Source organism: Salvelinus fontinalis, chromosome 6 (assembly GCF_029448725.1).
Source record: "Salvelinus fontinalis isolate EN_2023a chromosome 6, ASM2944872v1, whole genome shotgun sequence".
NCBI classification, from domain to species: domain Eukaryota; kingdom Metazoa; phylum Chordata; class Actinopteri; order Salmoniformes; family Salmonidae; genus Salvelinus; species Salvelinus fontinalis.
In genome coordinates, this window is record NC_074670.1 from 84,815,588 (window position 1) to 84,833,493 (window position 17,906).

A 17,906-nucleotide genomic window follows, 5' to 3' on the forward strand; every position below is an offset into this window, starting at 1 on the left:
ATTGTACCATCTAAACCCCTGAGAATCATTGTACCATCTAAACCACTGAGAATCATTGTACCATCTAAACCCCTGAGAATCATTGTACCATCTAAACCAGTGAGAATCATTGTACCATCTAAACCACTGAGAATCATTGAACCATCTAAACCAGTGAGAATCATTGTACCATCTAAACCAGTGAGAATCATTGTACCATCTAAACCAGTGAGAATCATTGTACCATCTAAACCAGTGAGAATCATTGCACCATCTAAACCCCTGAGAATCATTGTACCATCTAAACCAGTGAGAATCATTGCACCATCTAAACCAGTGAGAATCATTGTACCATCTAAACCCCTGAGAATCATTGTACCATCTAAACCAGTGAGAATCATTGCACCATCTAAACCAGTGAGAATCATTGTACCATCTAAACCAGTGAGAATCATTGTACCATCTAAACCAGTGAGAATCATTGCACCATCTAAACCAGTGAGAATCATTGTACCATCTAAACCAGTGAGAATCATTGCACCATCTAAACCCCTGAGAATCATTGCACCATCTAAACCACTGAGAATCATTGCACCATCTAAACCACTGAGAATCATTGCATCATCTAAACCCCTGAGAATCATTGCACCATCTAAACCCCTGAGAATCATTGCACCATCTAAACCCCTGAGAATCATTGTACCATCTAAACCAGTGAGAATCATTGTACCATCTAAACCAGTGAGAATCATTGTACCATCTAAACCAGTGAGAATCATTGTACCATCTAAACCACTGAGAATCATTGTACCATCTAAACCCCTGAGAATCATTGCACCATCTAAACCCCTGAGAATCATTGTACCATCTAAACCAGTGAGAATCATTGTACCATCTAAACCAGTGAGAATCATTGTACCATCTAAACCAGTGAGAATCATTGCACCATCTAAACCAGTGAGAATCATTGTACCATCTAAACCAGTGAGAATCATTGCACCATCTAAACCAGTGAGAATCATTGTACCATCTAAACCAGTGAGAATCATTGTACCATCTAAACCAGTGAGAATCATTGTACCATCTAAACCAGTGAGAATCATTGCATCATCTAAACCACTGAGAATCATTGCACCATCTAAACCACTGAGAATCATTGTACCATCTAAACCACTGAGAATCATTGTACCATCTAAACCAGTGAGAATCATTGTACCATCTAAACCACTGAGAACCATTGCACCATCTAAACCAGTGAGAATCATTGTACCATCTAAACCACTGAGAATCATTGTACCATCTAAACCACTGAGAATCATTGTACCATCTAAACCAGTGAGAATCATTGCACCATCTAAACCACTGAGAATCATTGTACCATCTAAACCACTGAGAATCATTGCACCATCTAAACCAGTGAGAATCATTGTACCATCTAAACCAGTGAGAATCATTGTACCATCTAAACCACTGAGAATCATTGCACCATCTAAACCAGTGAGAATCATTGTACCATCTAAACCAGTGAGAATCATTGTACCATCTAAACCCCTGAGAATCATTGCACCATCTAAACCACTGAGAATCATTGTACCATCTAAACCACTGAGAATCATTGAACCATCTAAACCACTGAGAATCATTGTACCATCTAAACCACTGAGAATCATTGTACCATCTAAACCCCTGAGAATCATTGAACCATCTAGCTTTCAATGAGAATGACAGATTTATAACATATAGAACAGATCTATCTCTTCTTAGACTGGCTTTCAATGAGAATGTCAGATCTATAACACATAGAACAGATCTACTGCTTCTTAGACTGGCTTTCAATGAGAATGACAGATCTATAACATATAGAACAGATCTATCTCTTCTTAGACTGGCTTTCAATGAGAATGTCAGATCTATAACACATAGAACAGATCTACTGCTTCTTAGACTGGCTTTCAATCACAATGACAGGTCTATAACACATAGAACAGATCTACCGCTTCTTAGACTGGCTTTCAATGAGAATGACAGATCTATAACACATAGAACAGATCTACCGCTTCTTAGACTGGCTTTCAATGAGGATGACAGATCTATAACATATAGAACAGATCTATCTCTTCTTAGACTGGCTTTCAATGAGAATGACAGATCTATAACACATAGAACAGATCTACTGCTTCTTAGACTGGCTTTCAATCACAATGACAGGTCTATAACACATAGAACAGATCTACCGCTTCTTAGACTGGCTTTCAATGAGGATGACAGATCTATAACTCACATAGAGCAGATCTACCGCTTCTTAGACTGACTTTCAATGAGAATAACAGATCTATAACACCACATTTCTATGTGTATTGGACTGGGTCGCCCAGAAATGTACATATTGCCACTTTAAAGTTTTCATCTGAAACCAAAAGTTCAGCTGTATTAAAATGTTTAAAAACCGTCTATCAGGGCCACCTCAAACTCACAAACACCCCGTGAGTTCACCTGCAAATAGTCCTGACTGTGTATACTTAGTAAACTTGGTAAAATATGTAAATATTTTAACGTCTCTAAAAATAAATGAAAGGGGTTCCTATCTCGTCCTAACTCAGGGAACTGATGAGTTATAGGACCTGGGAAGACTTTAGGATAGTTCTCAGAAGCCCAGAGTCATGAGAGGTAAACACCACGCCTCTCTGTTCCGCGCTGGTCTAGCTGTTTCCATGACAACCTGTACAACACAGAGGTCCACTATAGTTCCCCATGGTATCTATAATCACCTCATCTGGGTTCCTGTTACAGGTCCACTATAGTTCCCCATGGTATCTATAATCACCTCTGGGTTCCTGTTACAGGTCCACTATAGTTCCCCATGGTATCTATAATCCCCTCTGGGTTCCTGTTACAGGTCCACTATAGTTCCCCATGGTATCTATAATCACCTCATCTGGGTTCCTGTTACAGGTCCACTATAGTTCCCCATGGTATCTATAATCACCTCTGGGTTCCTGTTACAGGTCCACTATCGTTCCCCATGGTATCTATAATCACCTCATCTGGGTTCCTGTTACAGGTCCACTATAGTTCCCCATGGTATCTATAATCACCTCTGGGTTCCTGTTACAGGTCCACTATAGTTCCCCATGGTATCTATAATCACCTCATCTGGGTTCCTGTTACAGGTCCACTATAGTTCCCCATGGTATCTATAATCCCCTCTGGGTTCCTGTTACAGGTCCACTATAGTTCCCCATGGTATCTATAATCACCTCATCTGGGTTCCTGTTACAGGTCCACTATAGTTCCCCATGGTATCTATAATCCCCTCTGGGTTCCTGTTACAGGTCCACTATAGTTCCCCATGGTATCTATAATTACCTCTGGGTTCCTGTTACAGGTCCACTATAGTTCCCCATGGTATCTATAATCACCTCTGGGTTCCTGTTACAGGTCCACTATAGTTCCCCATGGTATCTATAATCACCTCTGGGTTCCTGTTACAGGTCCACTATAGTTCCCCATGGTATCTATAATCACCTCATCTGGGTTCCTGTTACAGGTCCACTATAGTTCCCCATGGTATCTATAATCACCTCATCTGGGTTCCTGTTACAGGTCCACTATAGTTCCCCATGGTATCTATAATCACCTCTGGGTTCCTGTTACAGGTCCACTATAGTTCCCCATGGTATCTATAATCACCTCATCTGGGTTCCTGTTACAGGTCCACTATAGTTCCCCATGGTATCTATAATCACCTCATCTGGGTTCCTGTTACAGGTCCACTATAGTTCCCCATGGTATCTATAATCCCCTTTGGGTTCCTGTTACAGGTCCACTATAGTTCCCCATGGTATCTATAATCACCTCTGGGTTCCTGTTACAGGTCCACTATAGTTCCCCATGGTATCTATAATCCCCTCTGGGTTCCTGTTACAGGTCCACTATAGTTCCCCATGGTATCTATAATCCCCTCTGGGTTCCTGTTACAGGTCCACTATAGTTCCCCATGGTATCTATAATCACCTCTGGGTTCCTGTTACAGGTCCACTATAGTTCCCCATGGTATCTATAATCACTTCATCTGGGTTCCTGTTACAGGTCCACTATAGTTCCCCATGGTATCTATAATCACCTCATCTGGGTTCCTGTTACAGGTCCACTATAGTTCCCCATGGTATCTATAATCCCCTCTGGGTTCCTGTTACAGGTCCACTATAGTTCCCCATGGTATCTATAATCCCCTCTGGGTTCCTGTTACAGGTCCACTATAGTTCCCCATGGTATCTATAATCACCTCTGGGTTCCTGTTACAGGTCCACTATAGTTCCCCATGGTATCTATAATCACCTCTGGGTTCCTGTTACAGGTCCACTATAGTTCCCCATGGTATCTATAATCACCTCTGGGTTCCTGTTACAGGTCCACTATAGTTCCCCATGGTATCTATAATCACCTCTCATCTGGGTTCCTGAGCATAGAATAGATTATAGAGGAGAGCATAGAATAGATTATAGAGGAGAGCATAGAATAGATTATAGAGGAGAGCATAGAGGAGATTATAGAGGAGAGCATAGAGGAGATTATAGAGAAGATTATAGAGGAGATTATAGAGGAGATTATAGAGAGCATAGAGGAGATTATAGAGGAGATTATAGAGGAGATTATAGAGGAGATTATAGAGGAGATTATAGAGGAGAGCATAGAGGAGATTATAGAGGAGATTATAGAGGAGAGCATATAGGAGATTATAGAGGAGATTATAGAGGAGATTATAGAGGCGAGCATATAGGAGATTATAGAGGAGATTATAGAGGAGATTATAGAGCAGAGCACATAGGAGATTATAGAGGAGATTATAGAGTAGAGCATATAGGAGAGCATAGATGAGATTATAGAGGAAATTATAGAGGAGATTATAGAGCAGATCATGTAGGAGATTATAGGCGCTGGAGGTATTGAAATAATTTAGCCAAAATTAGTCTATAATAAATAATTGTCCCCAAAATGATATTACTCCTGTCTGAACTGACATAAATACAATAATTATAAATATACCAGAGAGCGTCATTTAGCTAAATAGGATCAATAGTTTCTAAAAAAAATAGCTGTGGATTAAGTTTTATCAGAAGCATTTAGTCGGGAGGCTGAAACCAGGGCAACACACGCCTCACATATAGAAGGGCTTGTTGCGCTGTAGCCATGGATACAATATAATCCATAGAATGATGTGAAGCCTTTTACCCTGGCAGGTAAACTCATGGGTACACTAGCAATGGCTGCCAGTCCTGACGTCAATGGGGACTGGCATTTTTGGATTGGATTTCTATGGTTGGTTGAGACTGTCAATCTGCCTTTCACAAATTTCAAAACACAATTGTGATTAAAATGTAGGCGGACCTTTTGGAAAACTGAAAAGTAACTACTAATCTGTCTGTAGAAGCTAAACACATTTTCCTCAACTTTTGAGCGGTTCTGAGCGAACTGTTTTTCAGCGTTACACTCTTAGAAAAAAGGTTCAAAAAGGGTTCCTCCTCTGTCCCCATAGGAGAACCCTTTTTGGTTCCAGGTAGAACCCCTTTTTGGTTCCAGGTAGAACCCCTTTTTGGTTCCGGTAGAACCCATTTTTGGTTCCAGGTAGAACCCCTTTTTGGTTCCAGGTAGAACCCCTGTTTGGTTCCAGGTAGAACCCCTTTTTGGTTCCAGGTAGAACCTTTTTTGGTTCCAGGTAGAACCCCTTTTTGGTTCCACGTAGAACCCCTTTTTGGTTTCACGTAGAACCCATTTTTGGTTCCAGGTAGAACCCCTTTTTGGTTCCAGGTAGAACCCGCTTTTGGTTCCACGTAGAACCCCTTTTTGGTTCCAGGTAGAACCCCTTTTTGGTTCCACGTAGAACCCATTTTTGGGTCCAGGTAGAACCCCTTTTTGGGTCCAGGTAGAACCCCTTTTTGGTTCCAGGTAGAACCCTGTTTAGGTTCCAGGTAGAACCCCTTTTTGGTTCCAGGTAGAACCCTTTTTGGTTCCATGTAGAACCGTCTGTGGATGACCGTTCAAATTGATGTTTCCCAGTCAGAGTTAATTCAAAAATATATATATATTTTGTTCCCGGTTGTTTTGAATGTGGCATTAGAGTTGGGATTTTATTTCATTGTTTAGCTAGCTAGCTACATGTCTAAACAAAAGACTCCACTGTGCAAGTAACCGTTTCACTGTACTGTTTACACCTTCTGTATCCTGTGTATGTTTCAAATAAACATAGATTGTATTTGATATAGTTTGTGTTTACCAGAGACGGTAAGGAGAAGAACAACATGACCTGCACCAAAGTCAGATTAGGATAAAGGCCAAGGACAAGATAAAGTGTGTTTTTACTACTATTTTCACCACTTTTAGTCTTGAAATCTTTAGTTGTTTACTACACTACCGTACTCACTCAGTTTAGCACATGGCCTCATGGGAATCCTTAAAGAGATGGGTGGGGCTAAGGATGAAGAGGGTGTGAACGATGCTGAATGGGTGTAGACAAAGAAGAGCTCTCCAGTAGCTACCAAAACATCCAAGAGCCATTTTTACCAAAAGTGGATTTACAAATGTATCAAATATTTCTACATTGGACCGGATCCAGGTGGTGGGTTACATATATATATATATACTGAGTGGACAAAACATTAAGAACTACCAAACCCCATTCAAAGGCACTTCAATCTATTGTTTTACCCATTCAATTGGTTTACCCGTTCACCCTCTGAATGGTACACATACACAATCCATTTCTCAATTGTCTCAAGGCTTAAAAATCCTTCTTTAACCGGTATCCTCCCCTTCATCTACACTGATTGAAGTGGATTTAACAAGTGACATCAATAAGGGATCATATCTTTCACCTGGATTCACCTGGTCAGTCCATGTCATGGAAAGAGCAGGTGTTCATAATATTTTGTACACTCAGTTTATATTGAATATCAGGGTTAACGTTTCGAACATTTGGCGCCCAGACAAGTGACTGGGAAGATTTAAAAAAACGGCCATCCATGTGCCTAAACCATTAGGGTGACCATCCATGCAGCCATCACCATCATTAAACCAGGGAAAACGGCCATCCATATGCCTAAACCATTAGGGTGACCATCCATGCAGCCATCACCATCATTAAACCAGGGAAAACGGCCAAATGAGACACATTTACATGTCATTAAAACAGCCAATAACATGTCATTATAACAGCCTATAACATGTCATTATAACAGCCTATAACATGTCATTATAACAGCCTATAACATGTTATTATAACAGCCTATAACATGTCATTATAACAGCCTATAACATGTTATTATAACAGCCTATAACATGTCATTATAACAGCCTATAACATGTCGTTAAGACAGCCTATAACATGTAATTATAACAGCCTATAACATGTCATTATAACAGCCTATAACATGTCATTATAACAGCCTATGACATGTCATTATAACAGCCTATGACATGTCATTATAACAGCCTATAACATGTCATTATAACAACCTATAAGATGTCATTATAACAGCCTATAACATGTCATTATAACAGCCTATAACATGTCATTATAACAGCCTATTACATGTCATTATAACAGCCTATAACATGTCATTATAACAGCCTATAACATGTTATTTTAACAGCCTATAACATGTCATTATAACAGCCTATAACATGTCATTATAACAGCCTATAACATGTCATTATAACAGCCTATTACATGTCATTATTATTTTATTCTCCTCCATGCATTCTGAACCATCAAGAAACCACAACAGACTTTAATCACAGACTGCCTATAACATGTCATTATAACAGCCTATAATCACAGACGGACTATAACATCATTTAATGTTCAGGATCTCCAGGTTTTCACTTCTTATCTTTCATGATTATTCTCATTATGTTTGTAAATATTTTGATGCATATTGTTTGTATAAATCAGTTGTGTTTGTCTTGTTATTCAGTCTGGTGTTTTCTCTAATGACCTTAGTGATCACTGTTTTACAGCGTGTGTTTGTAATGGCTGCTCAGTGAAACGATCTGTCCTGATTTGTCATAGAGGCTTGCTAAAACACTTTTAATGAGCAAGCCTTCCTTCATGATCTGGCCTCTGTAAAATGGTATAGAATCAGCTTGATCTCCTCTGTAACATGGTATAGAATCAGCTTGATCCCCTCTGTAACATGGTATAGAATCAGCTTGATCCCCTCTGTAACATGGTATAGAATCAGCTTGATCCCCTCTGTAACATGGTATAGAATCAGCTTGATCCCCTCTGTAACATGGTATAGAATCAGCTTGATCCCCTCTGTAACATGGTATAGAATCAGCTTGATCCCCTCTGTAACATGGTATAGAATCAGCTGGATCTCCTCTGTCGAAGACGCTTGGACCTTCTTTTTTGATATTTTCAGTGGTATTGTTAACAAACACGTCCCCATAAAGAAAATGACAATTAAAAACAGTTCCTGGTTCGACCGTGATCTTGCAGAGTTACCCCACCTAAAGAATTGCATTTGGCGAAAGGCTCGGCACACACATACTCAGGCTGACTGGCTCTCGTTCAGGCAAATGAGAAATCAGTGCACCCAGGCTATCCAGAAGGCCCAAGTTAGTTACTTTAAGGAGCAGTTCTCTCTCTGTGGGTCTAACCCCAAGAAGTTCTGAAAACAGTTAAACACCTGGAGAATAAACCCTCCTCCTCACAGCTGTCCATGTCCCTTAATGTTGATGATGTGGTTGTTACTGACAAGAAGCACATGGCTGAGCTCTTTAAACTCTCTTGGGTAGCGGGCAGTATTTTAACGTCCGGATGAAAAGCATGCCCAAAGTAAACTGCCTGTTAATCAGGCCCAGAAGCTAGGATATGCATATAATTGGTAGATTTTGATAGAAAACACACTCTAAAGTTTCTAAAACTGTTACAATTATGTCTGTGAGTATAACAGAACGGAGATGGTAGGCAAAACCCCGAGGACAAACTATCCCAAAAAAATAAATCAACTGCCTACCCCTATTTTCAATGGCAATCACTTTTATTATAAGGCCAAGTCCTCCCAGATTGCAGTTCCTAGGGCTTCCACAGATGTCAACAGTCTTTAGAAAGAGTTTCAGGCTGGTTTTTGGAAAAATGAGCCAGAAATTGTAGTTTTTCTAGGTGGCTCCCATTTTGGCTATAGTGTTTCCAAGCGCGTGGAAGAGAACGGTTCTTTGGTATTTTTCTCTGGTAAAGAGAAATAACGATTCTCCATCTGAAATTTTATCGTTTATTTACGTATTAGGGTACCTAAGGTTGGATTATAAACGTTGTTTGACAGTCCAGCCCACAATACTGGACTGTAGCCTGCAGTGTCAGCCCGTAATACTGGACAGTAGCCTGCAGTGTCAGCCCACAATACTGGACTGTAGCCTGCAGTGTCAGCCCTCAATACTGGACAGTAGCCTGCAGTGTCAGCCCACAATACTGGACTGTAGCCTGCAGTGTCAGCCCACAATACTGGACTGTAGCCTGCAGTGTCAGCCCGTAATACTGGACAGTAGCCTGCAGTGTCAGCCCTCAATACTGGACAGTAGCCTGCAGTGTCAGCCCACAATACTGTACTGTAGCCTGCAAAGTCAACCCTCAATACTGGACTGTAGCCTGCAGTGTCAGCCCACAATACTGGACAGTAGCCTGCAGTGTCAGCCCACAATACTGGACTGTAGCCTGCAGTGTCAACCCACAATACTGGACTGTAGCCTGCAGTGTCAACCCACAATACTGGACTGTAGCCTGCAATACCGGCCCTGCAGAAGGTCTAATGGGAGGACCGGCCCTGCAGAAGGTCTAATGGGAGGACCGGCCCGGCAAAAGGTCTAATGGGAGGACCGGCCCTGCAGAAGTCCTAATGGGAGGACCGGCCCGGCAGAAGGCCTAATGGGAGTACCGGCCCTGCAGAAGGGGAGGACCGGCCCTGCAGAAGGTCTAATGGGAGGACCGGCCCGGCAAAAGGTCTAATGGGAGGACCGGCCCTGCAGAAGGCCTAATGGGAGTACCGGCCCGGCAGAAGGCCTAATGGGAGGACCGGCCCTGCAGAAGGTCTAATGGGAGGACCGGCCCGGCAGAAGGTCTAATGGGAGGACCGGCCCTGCAGAAGTCCTAATGGGAGGACCAGCCCTGCAGAAGGGGAGGACCGGCCCTGCAGAAGGTCTAATGGAAGGACCGGCCCGGCAGAAGGCCTAATGGGAGGACCGGCCCTGCAGAAGGTCTAATGGGAGGACCGGCCCTGCAGAAGGTCTAATGGGAACCCCGGCCCGGCAGAAGGTCTAATGGGAGGAGCGGCCCTGCAGAAGGCCTAATGGAAGGACCGGCCCTGCAGAAGGCCTAATGGAAGGACCGGCCCTGCAGAAGGTCTAATGGGAGGAGCGGCCCTGCAGAAGGTCTAATGGAAGGACCGGCCCTGCAGAAGGTCTAATGGGAGGACCGGCCCGGCAGAAGGCCTAATGGGAGGAGCGGCCCTGCAGAAGGTCTAATGGGAGGAGCGGCCCGGCAGAAGGCCTAATGGGAGGAGCGGCCCTGCAGAAGGCCTAATGGGAGGACCGGCCCTGCAGAAGGTCTAATGGGAGGACCGGCCCTGCAGAAGGTCTAATGGGAACCCCGGCCCGGCAGAAGGTCTAATGGGAGGAGCGGCCCTGCAGAAGGTCTAATGGAAGGACCGGCCCTGCAGAAGGTCTAATGGGAGGAGCGGCCCTGCAGAAGGTCTAATGGGAACCCCGGCCCTGCAGAAGGTCTAATGGGAGGACCGGCCCTGCAGAAGGGGAGGACCGGCCCTGCAGAAGGTCTAATGGGAGGACCGGCCCGGCAGAAGGTCTAATGGGAGGACCGGCCCGGCAGAAGGGGAGGACCGGCCCGGCAGAAGGGGAGGACCGGCCCGGCAGAAGGCCTAATGGGAGGACACGTTTTAAATATTTAAAGAACTGGTTAAAATAAGCCTAAAGTAACAACAACAATAGTAATGAGAAAACTAATGATACAAATAAAGTAACAACATTGCATCCTACCTTGCACAGTAACCTGACTTTGTCTATTTGTGGGGTATAACAAATATTATGCTAAATTCTTCTATCATGTATATGACATAGAATTGTATGAAATGCAAAAAACGATTCCAGAATCTGCTACAAGAAAATATGTGGAACTCCTAAAAACGTGTTTGCTCAACTGTATGCCGCTACGCAAATTCAATCATAGATGCATGCAATGTTTTATGATTCTATCCTACCCCCCCAGCACCCCCAACACAAAACATCTTCCCTTTGCTATGGAGAAGAGGAGAGGAAGGAGGGGAGAGGAGGGGAGGGAAGAGAGGGAGGAGAGGAGGGAGTAGAGGAGGGAGGAGAGGAGGACAGGAGGGAGTAGAAGAGAAGAGAGGAGAGGATAGGAGAGAGGAGAGGAGGGAGGAGAGGATAGGAGAGAGGAGAGGAGGGAGGAGAGGATAGGAGGGAGGGAGGGAGGGAGGGAGGAGGGAAGAGAGAGGAGGAGAGGAGAGGAGGGAAGAGAGGATAGGAGGGAGGGAGGAGGGAGGAGAGGATAGGAGAGAGGAGAGGAGGGAGGAGAGGATAGGAGGGAGGGAGGGAGGGAGGAGGGAAGAGAGAGGAGGAGAGGAGAGGAGGGAAGAGAGGATAGGAGGGAGGGAGGAGGGAGGAGAGGATAGGAGAGAGGAGAGGAGGGAGGAGAGGATAGGAGGGAGGGAGGGAGGGAGGAGGGAAGAGAGAGGAGGAGAGGAGAGGAGGGAAGAGAGGATAGGAGGGAGGGAGGAGGGAGGAGAGGATAGGAGAGAGGAGAGGAGGGAGGAGAGGATAGGAGGGAGGGAGGGAGGGAGGAGGGAAGAGAGAGGAGGAGAGGAGAGGAGGGAAGAGAGGATAGGAGGGAGGGAGGAGGGAGGAGAGGATAGGAGGGAGGGAGGAGGGAGGAGAGGATAGGAGAGAGGAGAGGAGGGAGGAGAGGATAGGAGGGAGGGAGGGAGGGAGGAGGGAAGAGAGAGGAGGAGAGGAGAGGAGAGGAGGGAAGAGAGGATAGGAGGGAGGGAGGAGGGAGGCGAGGAGAGGCGAGAGGAGAGGATAGGAGGGAGGAGAGGAGAGAATATGTAGAGGCGGGTAGAGGAGAGGAGGAGTGTTTAACTTACCGACCCATAGAGCTCTCCTCTCTCATTCATGCCCAGGTAGAGTCCTGCGTCCACTCCTCTAATACTGACCAGCCCTACAGCCAGACTGATGAACTCTAGGATACCTAGAGAGACAGAGACAACACCTGTCAGAGATATAGACCAGCCCTACAGCCAGACTGATGAACTCTAGGATACCTGGAGAGGACAGAGACAACACCTGTCAGAGATATAGACCAGCCCTACAGCCAGACTGATGAACTCTAGGATACCTGTAGAGGACAGAGACAACACCTGTCAGAGATTTAGACCAGCCCTACAGCCAGACTGATGAACTCTAGGATACCTGTAGAGGACAGAGATAACACCTGTCAGAGATATAGACCAGCCCTACAGCCAGACTGATGAACTCTAGGATACCTGTAGAGGACAGAGACAACACCTGTCAGAGATATAGACCAGCCCTACAGCAAGACTGATGAACTCTAGGATACCTGTAGAGGACAGAGACAACACCTGTCAGAGATATAGACCAGCCTTACAGCCAGACTGATGAACTCTGGGATACCTGGAGAGACAGAGACAACACCTGTCAGAGATATAGACCAGCCCTACAGCCAGACTGATGAACTCTAGGATACCTGGAGAGGACAGAGACAACACCTGTCAGAGATATAGACCAGCCCTACAGCCAGACTGATGAACTCTAGGATACCTGTAGAGGACAGAGACAACACCTGTCAGAGATATAGACCAGCCCTACAGCCAGACTGATGAACTCTAGGATACCTGTAGAGGACAGAGACAACACCTGTCAGAGATATAGACCAGCCCTACAGCCAGACTGATGAACTCTAGGATACCTGGAGAGGACAGACAACACCTGTCAGAGATATAGACCAGCCCTACAGCCAGACTGATGAACTCTAGGATACCTGGAGAGGACAGACAACACCTGTCAGAGATATAGACCAGCCCTACAGCCAGACTGATAAACTCTAGGATACCTGGAGAGGACAGACAACACCTGTCAGAGATATAGACCAGCCTTACAGCCAGACTGATAAACTCTAGGATACCTGGAGAGGACAGAGACAACACCTGTCAGAGATATAGACCAGCCCTACAGCCAGACTGATAAACTCTAGGATACCTGGAGAGTATTGTCCACATATTTTAAGTTAGAACCGTCCAAAGTAGTGATGCTAGTCGGGCGGGCAGGTGTGGGAAGCAAACGGTTGAAAAGCATGCATTTGGTTTTACTAGCGTTTAAGAACAGTTGGAGGCCACGGAAGGAGTGTTATATGGCATTGAAGCTCGTTTGGAGGTTAGTTAATACAGTGTCCAAGGAAGGGCCAGAGGTATACAGAATGGTGTCGTCTGCGTAGAGTTGGATCAGAGAATCACCAACAGCAAGAGCGACATCATTGATATATACAGAGAAAAGAGCCGGGCCCGAGAATTGAACCCTGTGGCACCCCCATAGAGACTACGAGAGTTCCGGACAACAGGACCTCCGATTTGACACACTGAACTCTGTCTGCGAAGTAGTTGGTGAACCAGGCGAGGCAGTAATTAGAGAAACCAAGGCTGTTGAGTCTGCTGATAAGAATACGGTGATTGACAGTCAAAAGCCTTGGCCAGGTCGATGAAGACGGCTGCACAGTAATGTCTCTTATCGATGGCGGTTATGATATGGCGGTTATGACCCATGACCAGCTCGGAAACCGGATTGCACAGCGGAGAAGGTACGGTGGGATTTGAAATGGTCAGTGATCTGTTAATTGACTTGGTTTTCAAAGACTTTAGAAAGGCAGGGCAGGATGGATATAGGTCTGTAACAGTTTGTCTAGAATGTCACCCCCCCCCCCTCTAGAGTGTCACCCCCGGACGATACAAAAGAGAGGTTGAACAGACTGGTAATAGGGGTTGCAACAATGGCTGCGGATAATTGTAGAACGAGAGGGTCCAGATTGTCTAGCCCAGCTGATTTGTACGGGTCCAGGTTTTGCAGCTCTTTCAGAACATCTGCTATCTGGATTTGGGTGAAGGAGAAGCTGGGGAGGCTTGGGCAAGTAGCTGCGGGGGGTGCAGAGCTGTTGGCCGGGGTTTGGGTAGCCAGGAGGAAAGCATGGCCAGCCGTAGAGAAATGCTTATTGAAATTCTCGATTATCGTGGATTTATCGGTGGTGACCTCTATGAGGTGCGTCCCACTCGTTCTAGATGTTTCTCTCTATGAGGTGCGTCCCACTCGTTCTAGATGTTTCTCTTTATGAGGTGCGTCCCACTCGTTCTAGATGTTTCTCTCTATGAGGTGCGTCCCACTCGTTCTAGATGTTTCTCTCTATGAGGTGCGTCCCACTCGTTCTAGATGTTTCTCTCTATGAGGTGCGTACCAAATGGCACCCTATAATTCCCTTTATAGTGTGCTACTTTTGACCAGAGCCCATAGACAGAACACATTGAATGTTTTCCCACAGTATTTGGTCTCTACCTGAAGCGTGACCAGGGATGTTTTCTAATAGTTTATATAAACTGTGGATAAACACAACCACAGCTGATGCAGAACTATGACACAATACAGATGTTATTTGTGTTTAACGTCCGGTCCTCCCCTGGCCAGGACACGACAACACCTGGCCTGTGTTCCAAATGTAGTGCACTACTTTTGACCAGGGCAATAGGATGCCATTTGAGACGCAAACAGCCTCGCCCTGCTCCCTAATCCTCTACGATGATGCAGCCAGGGAATGAAAGACCAGCTCTCTCTCTGATCCTCTACGATGATGCTGCTCCCTAATCCTATACGATGATGCAGCCAGGGAATGAAAGAGCAGCTCTCTCTCTCTGATCCTCTACGATGATGCTGCTCCCTAATCCTCTACGATGATGCTGCCAGGGAATGAAAGACCAGCTCTCTCTCTGATCCTCTACGATGCTGCTGCCAGGGAATGAAAGACCAGCTCTCTCTCTGATCCTCTACGATGCTGCTGCCAGGGAATGAAAGACCAGCTCTCTCTCTCTGATCCTCTATGATGATGCTGCCAGGGAATGAAAGACCAGCTCTCTCTCTCTGATCCTCTACGATGCTGCTGCCAGGGAATGAAAGACCAGCTCTCTCTCTCTGATCCTCTATGATGATGCTGTCAGGGAATGAAAGACCAGCTCTCTCTGACCCTCTACGATGCTGCTGCCAGGGAATGAAAGACCAGCTCTCTCTCTCTGATCCTCTATGATGATGCTGCCAGGGAATGAAAGACCAGCTCTCTCTCTCTGATCCTCTACGATGCTGCTGCCAGTGAATGAAAGACCAGCTCTCTCTCTCTGATCCTCTACGATGCTGCTGCCAGGAAATGAAAGACCAGCTCTCTCTCTGATCCTCTACGATGCTGCTGCCAGGGAATGAAAGACCAGCTCTCTCTCTGATCCTCTACGATGATGCTGCTCCCTAATCCTCTACGATGATGCAGCCAGGGAATGAAAGACCAGCTCTCTCTCTGATCCTCTACGATGATGCTGCTCCCTAATCCTATACGATGATGCAGCCAGGGAATGAAAGAGCAGCTCTCTCTCTCTGATCCTCTACGATGATGCTGCTCCCTAATCCTCTACGATGATGCTGCCAGGGAATGAAAGACCAGCTCTCTCTCTGATCCTCTACGATGCTGCTGCCAGGGAATGAAAGACCAGCTCTCTCTCTCTGATCCTCTATGATGATGCTGCCAGGGAATGAAAGACCAGCTCTCTCTCTCTGATCCTCTACGATGCTGCTGCCAGGGAATGAAAGACCAGCTCTCTCTCTCTGATCCTCTATGATGATGCTGCCAGGGAATGAAAGACCAGCTCTCTCTGACCCTCTACGATGCTGCTGCCAGGGAATGAAAGACCAGCTCTCTCTGACCCTCTACGATGCTGCTGCCAGGGAATGAAAGACCAGCTCTCTCTCTCTGATCCTCTATGATGATGCTGCCAGGGAATGAAAGACCAGCTCTCTCTCTCTGATCCTCTACGATGCTGCTGCCAGTGAATGAAAGACCAGCTCTCTCTCTCTGATCCTCTACGATGCTGCTGCCAGGAAATGAAAGACCAGCTCTCTCTCTGATCCTCTACGATGCTGCTGCCAGGGAATGAAAGACCAGCTCTCTCTCTGATCCTCTACGATGATGCTGCTCCCTAATCCTCTACGATGATGCAGCCAGGGAATGAAAGACCAGCTCTCTCTCTGATCCTCTACGATGATGCTGCTCCCTAATCCTATACGATGATGCAGCCAGGGAATGAAAGAGCAGCTCTCTCTCTCTGATCCTCTACGATGATGCTGCTCCCTAATCCTCTACGATGATGCTGCCAGGGAATGAAAGACCAGCTCTCTCTCTGATCCTCTACGATGCTGCTGCCAGGGAATGAAAGACCAGCTCTCTCTCTCTGATCCTCTATGATGATGCTGCCAGGGAATGAAAGACCAGCTCTCTCTCTCTGATCCTCTACGATGCTGCTGCCAGGGAATGAAAGACCAGCTCTCTCTCTCTGATCCTCTATGATGATGCTGCCAGGGAATGAAAGACCAGCTCTCTCTGACCCTCTACGATGCTGCTGCCAGGGAATGAAAGACCAGCTCTCTCTCTCTGATCCTCTATGATGATGCTGCCAGGGAATGAAAGACCAGCTCTCTCTCTCTGATCCTCTACGATGCTGCTGCCAGTGAATGAAAGACCAGCTCTCTCTCTCTGATCCTCTACGATGCTGCTGCCAGGAAATGAAAGACCAGCTCTCTCTCTGATCCTCTACGATGCTGCTGCCAGGGAATGAAAGACCAGCTCTCTCTCTGATCCTCTACGATGATGCTGCTCCCTAATCCTCTACGATGATGCAGCCAGGGAATGAAAGACCAGCTCTCTCTCTGATCCTCTACGATGATGCTGCTCCCTAATCCTATACGATGATGCAGCCAGGGAATGAAAGAGCAGCTCTCTCTCTCTGATCCTCTACGATGATGCTGCTCCCTAATCCTCTACGATGATGCTGCCAGGGAATGAAAGACCAGCTCTCTCTCTGATCCTCTACGATGCTGCTGCCAGGGAATGAAAGACCAGCTCTCTCTCTGATCCTCTACGATGCTGCTGCCAGGGAATGAAAGACCAGCTCTCTCTCTCTGATCCTCTACGATGCTGCTGCCAGGGAATGAAAGACCAGCTCTCTCTCTCTGATCCTCTACGATGCTGCTGCCAGGGAATGAAAGACCAGCTCTCTCTCTCTGATCCTCTATGATGATGCTGCCAGGGAATGAAAGACCAGCTCTCTCTCTCTGATCCTCTACGATGCTGCTGCCAGTGAATGAAAGACCAGCTCTCTCTCTCTGATCCTCTACGATGCTGCTGCCAGGAAATGAAAGACCAGCTCTCTCTCTGATCCTCTACGATGCTGCTGCCAGGGAATGAAAGACCAGCTCTCTCTCTGATCCTCTACGATGATGCTGCTCCCTAATCCTCTACGATGATGCAGCCAGGGAATGAAAGACCAGCTCTCTCTCTGATCCTCTACGATGATGCTGCTCCCTAATCCTATACGATGATGCAGCCAGGGAATGAAAGAGCAGCTCTCTCTCTCTGATCCTCTACGATGATGCTGCTCCCTAATCCTCTACGATGATGCTGCCAGGGAATGAAAGACCAGCTCTCTCTCTGATCCTCTACGATGCTGCTGCCAGGGAATGAAAGACCAGCTCTCTCTCTGATCCTCTACGATGCTGCTGCCAGGGAATGAAAGACCAGCTCT

General features: G+C 46.0%; 1 protein-coding gene across 1 annotated transcript in view; it reads right to left on the minus strand.

Annotated features, from left to right (window-relative positions):
• The window catches only part of fgf16 (fibroblast growth factor 16), a 40,583-nt gene that overhangs the window by 14,659 nt on the left and 8,018 nt on the right, over positions 1–17,906 (minus strand). Inside the window, exon 2 of the mRNA XM_055924466.1 lies at positions 12,153–12,256. Coding sequence (XP_055780441.1) covers positions 12,153–12,256 — 104 coding nt within the window. The remainder of the gene's footprint in view (positions 1–12,152; positions 12,257–17,906) is intronic.